Source organism: Gossypium hirsutum, chromosome D03 (genome assembly GCF_007990345.1).
Source record: "Gossypium hirsutum isolate 1008001.06 chromosome D03, Gossypium_hirsutum_v2.1, whole genome shotgun sequence".
Lineage (NCBI taxonomy): Eukaryota > Viridiplantae > Streptophyta > Magnoliopsida > Malvales > Malvaceae > Gossypium > Gossypium hirsutum.
Window position 1 is genome coordinate 5071421 of NC_053439.1, and position 9737 is coordinate 5081157.

General features: G+C 33.2%; 1 protein-coding gene and 1 non-coding gene across 9 annotated transcripts; one reads left to right on the top strand and one right to left on the bottom strand.

Moving 5' to 3' along the window:
- Positions 1 to 3204: 3204 nt before the first annotated feature.
- On the top strand, positions 3205 to 5857 carry LOC107950439 (F-box protein FBW2). Of its 8 annotated transcripts, none has more exons than XM_016885287.2 (4): positions 3205 to 3448; positions 3768 to 3849; positions 4108 to 4415; positions 4853 to 5857. In XM_016885287.2, exons 3-4 carry the CDS (start codon positions 4108 to 4110, stop codon positions 5505 to 5507), a joined length of 963 nt encoding a protein of 320 aa, XP_016740776.2. In that variant the 5' UTR covers positions 3205 to 3448; positions 3768 to 3849; the 3' UTR covers positions 5508 to 5857. The 8 variants fall into 8 exon arrangements, with proteins under 8 accessions (XP_016740776.2, XP_016740774.2, XP_040945590.1 ...); XM_016885285.2 differs by having other exon boundaries at positions 3206 to 3448; positions 3768 to 3864; XM_041089656.1 differs by having other exon boundaries at positions 3243 to 3502; positions 3768 to 3864.
- A 543-nt stretch (positions 5858 to 6400) lies between these two features.
- LOC107950440 (uncharacterized) lies at positions 6401 to 8725 on the bottom strand (the record flags this gene model as incomplete). Its single annotated transcript, XR_005911250.1, has 3 exons — positions 6401 to 7117; positions 7573 to 7683; positions 8169 to 8725. It is a non-coding gene; the product is annotated as an uncharacterized protein (transcript).
- Positions 8726 to 9737: the final 1012 nt, after the last annotated feature.

Here is a 9737-nt window from a genome sequence, read left to right on the forward strand (position 1 = left end):
TTAATGACATAAATGGTAATGTTTATCATAATCTTTAATTATATCTTTATTAATTCTAATCGGTGGTTATTATTTATACGAAGGCAAATCATTATGTAAGTCATTCTAAAATTAAATTATTTTTATTTTGATTATTTCAATTTTTTTTATTAATTTGGTCATTATCATTAATTAAATTGATTATTCAACCGTTAAATCCATTTATTTTTTAATTCTTAATTGTTTTTATATTTTCCTTTTTTTATAATTTTTTCATTCTTTTTTCTTTCCTTTTCCTCATCTTCTTCCTTCAACACATCTATTCCTTATTTTATTTAGATAGTTAAAATTGAACGTCTGACAAAGATAAAGGACTGCATGTGACTTGTTGATGATCATTGTGAGCTTTGTTACCATGATAGGGATGGAGTGGGAGAGAGCTTGAGCTTGCCATGGATTCTCAGCCCTTTTTACTCCCTTTTTGTTGTGAAGTGTATTGTGTTCTACTTCATTTACAAACTGACCACAATTGAAATATGCGTGAGGGGAAAGTTAAAAAAAGAAAAGGCAACAACAAAGAAGAGATATGGAGCGAGGACAAAGTTAAAAAAATAAAGAGCAACAAAAATTTTAAAGTAACATCTGTTTTTCTTACCCTACGTGAACTAGATGCGGACATGAAGTGGTAAGATTCATTTTTAATAAGTTAATTGGTGGTAAAAGTATCAAGGAAACCTTTGTATTAACAGTCAAATTGTATGTTACCATGTACGTTAGATCAAAGAGTAAAATGGGTCATCTGTTAAAAGTTTCATCCATTTTTACTGTTAAAAATATAGCATTATACATCAGCATGAGGTACACATGGTACGCCACGTGTTACTGTCTGATTATTCCATCAGTCACATCAGTTTTAACAACACAAATGAATGAAATTTTTAATAGAAATGACCAATTTGCTCTTTGATAACATATAAGGATTAATTTGCCCATTTTTACAGTGGAGGGGGCAAAATGTAATCTTTCTCCTAATACAGGAACTTCCATGATACTTTTATCGTCAATTGGCCTCCTATGTTGACTAGATTTGGATACGAAGATGTAAGATTCATCGAATAAAAATTTATAGTGCATCGGATTTATGTATTGTCAATGAATTGCAATAAAATATTTCATGCACAATAATTCTTTTAAAACCATTGATGAGATATGATTCAGACCAAATATAATATATACGAACTAATATTTAATGCAGCAATGTTTTTTTATATAACTCAGGTTTAATTAAACACCTAAGAATAATAGTGTGTTATAGTGAATATAATTATGTCAAATAAACATGCAGTAAGACAATTACTCGTCAATAAAAGAGATAATTAGATTGGAAGGTGGCTTTTTGCTTGTCTTTCATGTCCCGCTTTGTTCTTCTCAAATAATCTGCTTGATGGTGATGTAATCTCTCCTGCACAAAGAAGAACAATTATGAATTTGCAGAGTCCACAAATGTCTGCCATTCTTTGCAGATTTGATGCACACCCATAAGAAGTTGGGATGTTAGCAGGAGCCACCAGTGGGGCTCAAGTTTATCTATGGATACCATGATGGAAAAATCTCATCTTTGAAGGAATTTGTGCTTTGAACTTGTTAGAAAGTTTGTTTGTTCTTTTTGGGTCAAAGTTAGTAGCCAATGTGTATCACATATCTGATCCTTGTATGACAATTCTAGTAATCAGTGTATACATTGATCATTATCACCTAAAAAATTGTTAGAAACAACACAAGTGCATGCTGATCTGGCTCCACTATCAATTACGTGGTCATATATAGCTTTAGGCTTCAATTTCAATGGTTTTTAAAGTTAACGACACAGATTCGATAAGTTACCACGGTTAATCGAACCGAATTATTATTAATTGAATTTTTTAATTTTTTAATCGTTAATTTAATCGAATTTTTTAAAAAAAATTAACCGAACCGAAATATTTAGATTAAGTAAAAAAATTGGAATAAATATTAAATGTATATATTAATATTATTTTAATATAGTGTAATTATATATATAAATCTTGGATTGTAGTTTATAGGTATATATAAAATTTTGATTTTAATTTAATTATATATATTTAAAGAAATGAATACATACATTTATTTTTTAGATTAATATAATTGTTTGCGTATATAATATATCTGCGTAAAATAATGCTAATTCGGTTATATTGTTAGTGATTTATGAAAATTAAATCAAATAAAAATTTCTTATATAAAATCATACAAAATCAAAATTTATGTATAAAATTACACATCTGATCAAAGTTCATGTATGATTTGATATTGGGTTAAATCATAATTCAGAGCCTAAACCAGACAATTGTTCCCACAATGGAGCTTAAACTCTTTTTTTGTCCAAATTAATTTCTGAGCTTGACAATCGTTTTCAACTTGAACTTTAAAGTTTTCAAAAAAATATAAGGGATTAATATGAACAAAATAAATAAATAAACCCCAATGTGGGAACAAATTACCAAGTTTAGGACCAAAAAAAAAATGAGGCCCCATACGAAAATAAATGACAAGTTCAAAGCCTAATTTAGACCAAAAAAATTTAAACTCTAATATGAAAATAATTATCAAATTCAGACTCCAAAAAAATTTTACCCTTTCGATATTTATCCCTAAAAAATTAATAATAGTTTATATCTTTATAATTTTTAAATGATTAAATTAAATTTTTATCATTTTTAGAGACTAAAATATAATTTTACCAAATTTTAAGAGCAATAAAAAAATTCATTTTAGAGAGAATCGGGGCCAAAATTTATAAAATCTTCACCTAGATATCCAATTTAACTCCGCTCTAATATAGATATTTTTTGATAAATAAACACAAACTATCTATATTAAACGATCATAATTGAATAATTTACGGATTATCTGTCTCAAGAGCAAGTGTCTTCAGACACGTGTACATCTACATTTCTTTCTGTAGCCATCTTAGCAATATAGATATTTTAAGAAAAGAAATGATTCACTTTACCAATAAAAATTGAAAAAGAAATACATAATTTATCTATCATCAAGTGAAAACCAACCAGACGGTAGTAACCATCAATTCCTCTGACGTCTATCTGTTCAGCTACTGCTAAACTCAAAAATAATTAAATAAAAAGAAAAATTAGAATTAAAATACATATATAAAAATAGCAGACAAGTATGAAATATCTGATGATATTTATATATTATATCTAAATTCCCATTGTTACCCGACATTTCCTCATTCAATAATTTTACTTAAAAACTCTTTCTTTCACGTTTCTCTTTTTTGCTTTTTCCCTTGTTCTTTCTGTTGTCATCTGCTGTCACTCACTCCCCCCTTCTCTTCTTTCACCTTTCTTCTCTCTTTACCCTTTCTTTCTGCCGTATAAACCGCGTTGTTTTAAGATCCAGCACCAAAAAAAGGACCCATCTTCTGGTGAAAATCTTTTTGTTCTTATGCTTTTTCTTTTCTTCTTGCTATCTGTAAAGTGTAAAGCTTTTCTCTTGTCAGTTTTGCTTTTATTGTTCAAAGAAAAGTTTTTTTTTGTGTGTGTGTGTGGTACAGTGTTATTGCATTGACTTGTTTAATGATGCTACTTGTTTCTCTTTGATCCCATTTTTTCTAACTAGTAAAGACCTTTTTGGTTTGTTGGGAAAAAAGTCTTCTTTCTTGCTTGCTTGCTTTAATTTTTTTTTGTTGCATAATTGGATTCTTTTAGCTGTTTCTTGATATGGGTATTGTTTATTTTTCTTAGGTATCTGATCAATGTGGTTTGAGTAGAAATTTTCAAAAGGTGTTTGGATTTGGGTTTCTAGATGCTTGAAAAGACTATATAGGTTTGTGGTGCACGGGTAATGTGTTTGTTCTTCAGTTTTCTCTTTTACTAGTAAACCCTGATTTTATTTATTGTTGTTGTTTCATTTAATCCAATTTAGGCCCCATTTTGCTTTAGCTTCTGTTGAGCTACATGTATCTTTATTTTCTTCCTACTAGAAGATTATGATTCAGTTTCAATTAGCTTGTCTTTTTTTTTTTTAAGAAATAATTTTCAGTAATTTGTTTATTGAAATATTTTTATGCCTTACTTTTTGCAGATGGAAGAGGATGGTGAATTCAGGTGCTGGGATGAATTGATTCCAGATGCACTTGGGTTGATTTTCAATAATCTTTCACTCCAGGAGATACTCACTGTAATCCCAAGGGTGTGCAAATCATGGCAGAGAGCAGTTAGTGGACCTTATTGCTGGCAGGACATCGACATCGAACAATGGAGCCAACAATGCCGGCCCGAGACCCTTGATCGCATGCTTCAAATGCTGATTACTAGAAGTTCGGGTTCACTCCGCAAGCTCTGTGTTACTGGTCTCCCTAATGGCCAGAGTTTTTCATTCATTGCAGATAAGTAAGGACATAACATGTTTCCATCTATGCCTTTCAATTTGCATTTTCTATTTATATCCCTTTGGCATTATGATTGGAAGAACATAGAAACACAACACTATAGATTCTATATGAATTATTTCACGAGCTCAATCTGCACTTCCAGTTTAACCGGTTTAGTTGGAAAAAGATGGCATGGGAGTACATGGTGTTGTTGAAATATTAGCTTAGGCAACTAATATGAAACTGAAAATTAATGTATAGTTAGATGAAGCTACTTGTAAGTTTCATTTCCTTCTGAATTTGCTGAGTTTCTGTACTTTGAATATCTCACTGATAGATTAGGGAACAATAACCAATTTCATGGTAAATAATCTGCAGAAGATTCTATTATCAATGGTTACATTCTGTTCTATTTTGTGACTTATATTGGATACTCTTACTTCCTGCTGCTTCTAGTGCGAAATCTCTTCGGACTTTACGGCTGCCAAGAAGTGAAATAAATGATTCAGTAGTGGAACAGGTTGCTGGGAGGCTCTCTTCGGTGACTTTCTTGGATGTTAGTTACTGCAGGAATATTGGAGCTCCGGCACTTGAAGCAATAGGCAAGCACTGTAAGTTACTAATGGGATTGAGGAGAACAATGCACCCGTTAGAGGTAGTTGGCAAACTGTCTCAAGATGATGAGGCCCTTGCTATTGCTACCACAATGCCGAAGCTCAAGCAACTCGAGGTAGCATACTTGCTTATTAGCACAGAAGGTGTGGTTAAGATACTTGAAAACTGCCCTGCGCTTGAATTATTGGACGTGAGAGGATGTTGGAACGTGAAGCTGGATGAAAATCTTGTCAAGAAATTCTCACGGCTGAAGGTGGTCGGACCTCTCGTTGTGGATTATTTTGGGATGAAGGGCTGGGATGATTGTTCAAACTATTCAGGTTCCTCAGGTTACTTGGCCTGGGACTTTGTTGCTGGAGATGTCGGTATTGATTACGATGATGAGATATCAGATGTGGATTGGGAAGACGACCAAAGTATAGAAGATGTGGAAATGAGGTTCTACGACGGTTTTGACTTGGAAAATGCTGCGTTCGATTGGCCCCTCTCCCCTTGAAGGGATTGTTATCCATTCGAGCTCTACACAGACTGCGGTGAGCACTTTTTTGATTCCCCTTTGCTATGCACAAACATTGTTCTTATAAGGTAGTAGTATATAAAACAAGTTTTCCTATGAGTATTTGTAATAATAAAAAAATAGAACTTGTAATATGTAGCAAAAGAATGTGTTTCCCTAGTAATTGAGATGGACATGTCATAGCATTTCCATGCCCCATGTCACATGCTTTATGTACTGTACCTACAATAATTATACAATTAGTGGGATTTGTAAAGATGGTCCAAATGGTGTGTATGATGACTTGTATGGAATATCAAAGAAATTAATTGATCAGATTGTGACAAAAAGGAGGATTGTCATACTTTATCCTTTTTGACTTTGAGTTAATGCTTACGTTTATAATCAATTAAGTATTTCAAAAAAGGTCAATTTTGAGGATTGGGAGAAAAAAAGAACCACGGCTTGTCTTTAAAGCATTGTTTTCCAATGCTTCATCATTAAGCCAAAGCCGTGTGTCCCATTGTCGTCAAGCTAGAGAAGAAAGCTATTCTCATAATTGCATTATAATCCATCATTTTGAAGCATCTGATTCGATGGGGGGCTGCAGTTTTCAATCACCATGAAGAAAACATCTTTTCAACCGAATCACCTGAATGATGATAGTGGAATACCATGTGGACTCATGTAAATCAATGGTACATAAATCAGCACATGTGAAACACGACCGCATAGAAACATATGCTTTAACACTGCTGTAATATCATATTACGAGGTCTAAGTAATTTTCTTCATCCAAAGATTAGAGAGAATCTTAGTATGGAAAAAAAAGCAGAGGAGCTAAGTTAAAGCAACTATAATGCTTAGGACAATATTCATGTTAGAGTCGGATATTGAATATAAAAGATGTACTATTATTCTCCAGAGAAAGCTTCTGATAAAAAGAAACTGGTACAATATAAAAAGTTTGCAGAACTGGAGAGTGGTGAGTACGAAGACGGCTGCCACCAAGTTGTACCAAAACAGAACTATAACATAGAGAAAATACAACAATAACCCGCTTTGTATGATTATCAGGAACATCATGCAAAAGAATTACAGACACAAGCTAAGCACAAAAAAAGCCATTTCTTTCATCTAGGCAAGTTTCTATGCTCAACTGAAAATTAAGCAAGTGTACCATTTTATTATGTTTTTATACATTTCTAGCTCTTCATCAATCTTCAATTGCAGCAGGGCTGCAAGGGGAAACTATCAACAGACAAGCAGAATTTCAGGGAAAAAATGTTAATGCTCAAACATAAGCTCCGGTGGCATCTATGGCAGTCCAAGGGCCTTGTATGTTGTAAGGTTCAGACAAATTGGCAATGCACTGTTAATTACATGCACGCTGACAACATCTACTGCTTCAATTCTTATCTTCTGTCATTGCCAGATCCCCTAGTTGTACCTAAAGGTCGAGTCTGGTTGACTTCCATTTGTTTTGCCTCCTCAGTTGACTTACATGCTTCAACCGTATCTTTCTCTTGACTAGGTTCCCGCTTGTCTTCAAACAACTTCCCCGACTTTGCAATCGCAAGGATTAACTCAAGTTGTTTTTGTTGTTGCTCCTATAGAATACATCATCATTAATCACATGCTGAGAATCCAATGAAAATCCATGTGTTGAATCAATCATTAAGTACAAGTTGAGAATCCAAAAGCCACAAGCTTGACTGTTCTTACTGATTACCAGTTGCCAATGAAGACAACAAGTTTTCTATTGGCACAATGATTTTGGAACAAAATGCGAGCAATTCAGTTTTAGAGAGGCTTAAAGCTTTGCTAAATCCAAGCGACACTCTATTTCTATCATTCAAAATAACTATAAAAGACAGAATAGAGCTTGGGATATTTGATCTCTGAAAACCCTTTGGAACAACAAGAGTACAAGACTGTAAATAGCTACTATCAGAACCAAATTTAACTTCACTTAAAGTGCCATCATGGAACTTCTACAGCAATGGAGCATCATGTACTAACAAGTTCAGAAAATTAAAAGAATTAATCAGTGCTAAAATGTTACCTGCATTGCCAGCAAAACTTTCTGAATTTCCTCAAGCTCCTTCTCCAGGATTTCTTCTTGAGCTGCTAACGCTCTAGTAGCCTCGGAATTCTTTTGAGCCAAAGCTGCAGTCTTTAGATACGGCAAAATGCTTAGGAAGTTATAAATACAAAAAATCACAACAAATTAGTAAATATAATCTGTTATCATCAGCTTGCCTTCCCATTTATTCATAATAGAAGCAGCAAGGGGAATGAGATCTTCATTATTATCAAATTGGAGCCATAGCTAATGCTAGTTTACTCATCTATATAAAGTCTCAGCATCAAAGGCAGGGTTACATAGACTAAAGATGGCACAATCAAATAGAACTGCAACGCAAACATTTTGCCTTCAATACTCTTAGCCTTAACAAAACAATCATTTTGCTGAACATCAAAATGCATATAATTTTCGACTACCCTCCGCTATTTCTTCGACTCCATCATTAATTCTCTAATTCAAACCTTATAACTTTAAGCAGCAAGAATTAGTCAACTCCTTTAATTATATAACTAAAAGCTTTAACATTTATCAACAAGAATTTCAACAAATGACTATGTTTTTTTTAGTGTTACCTCTTCAATAGGCTGTTTCAAACCTTTCCTTGTTACTCGAAATCGAATCCCCAACTTCTCAAGTTGCCTAGACAAAACACGAATAATGGCAACGGAACTCTTTAAATCCTCCTCTAATTTCTCAATCCTGTCAACCAAATTCAACCTTTTTCCACCAGCCTTTGCTGTTTCCACACAAATTCTCCGCCACTGGCGCCTCCTAATCCACGCCCCGATGGCAAACCCACTCACCAAGCCTAAGACATTCCAGGCCATAACCCTCCTCCAAACCCCACCCAAAACGACACCTTTCCAATCCGAAACGACATAAACAACCGAAACAACAGCCGAAGAAAAAATGCAAAAAGTTCAGCAGCTGAGAGAAAAGAATCTAAATTGATGGAATCAAAAGTAGGGTTTTGGTCTGATGAGGTGGCAATTGAAGAACCGGAGTCGTAGGCTTTGATAAAGGAATGGGAAGAAGGATGGTGGGAGCTGAGACTGAGAAAATTTCGGGTCCGGAAATGTAGAACTGCGGGGGGGAAGGTGAGATGGGGGAGGTGATTGGAAGGAAAGAATTAGGGGTTTTGAGATAAGGGTTTAAAAGGGAAGATGAAGGGGTAAGGAGGTTTTGAAACGCGATTGACATTGTTCGTGTTGGGGTTTCTGATTAGGGTTTAGGGGGGAGGATTTGAATTGAGAGGGGAAGACATTGTTAGGGGTAATTTTCTTGGTGAGAGATATGGAGATGGCGATGCACCCAATGGTTTCGGGCGCCTAGGTCTCCATGCGTATGTTAGCTTAGCAAAGTTCAAATGACTTTAAATTGCGCCTAAGGATCCATATTTTTATAATGGATTTTCCTTTTGGAAAGAAAAAAATCATTTGAAAATTACTCAGTTTGATGACATGTTATTTGAAAGCCTAAGGTATTTTTTTTAATTTTTTAAATATTTTTATGCGTTAAATATTTAAATTTTAATTTAATTATAATATTGATTTTGAGATCATTTTTAAAATTATAATATTAATTTTTAATTTTTATATTTTAATTAATTTTTCATTAATCACACTTCCAAATAATGATAACTAACTAATTTTATATAAAAATAATTTAATAAATTCAACTCAAAATTAAAATATAACTAAATTTTAATTAAAATTATATATTTTATAATAGCTCAATATGTTATTAATTTTTTATTATTTTTTTAATTTAATCATTTTTTATTTTTACACAATGGCCCAACACTTCTCACACTTTTACAATTTAGTCCATTCCTCAAATTAATTTTCCTAAATTCAAAAGTCTTTTTAACTTCTTATAATATCCAACTATCCTCTCCATTAATAATAATAATAACAACTATTTATCTACTTCGAAAATTTTAACACGACACAATTCACATCTCAGGAGGTATTAAGGATGTTACATACAAAATGTTATTATGAGTTGTATTACACGCCATCAATGAGAGTTTTGCTTAATGGCTACTCTGAGGACTTCAGACCATCTAGGGGTATAAGGTAGGGTGACCCTTAATCGCCATATGTTTTTGTATTGTGTATGGAAAAAGACTTAATGATAAA

What these genes read in the sequence shown, in the direction of transcription:
- LOC107950439 (XM_016885287.2), top strand. Translation starts at nt 4,108, where the DNA reads ATGGAAGAGGATGGTGAATTCAGGTGCTGGGATGAATTGATTCCAGAT. An exon ending in TTTTCATTCATTGCAGATAA is followed by an intron (nt 4,416 to 4,852) that starts GTAAGGACATAA and finishes TGCTGCTTCTAG; the next exon opens with TGCGAAATCTCTTCGGACTT.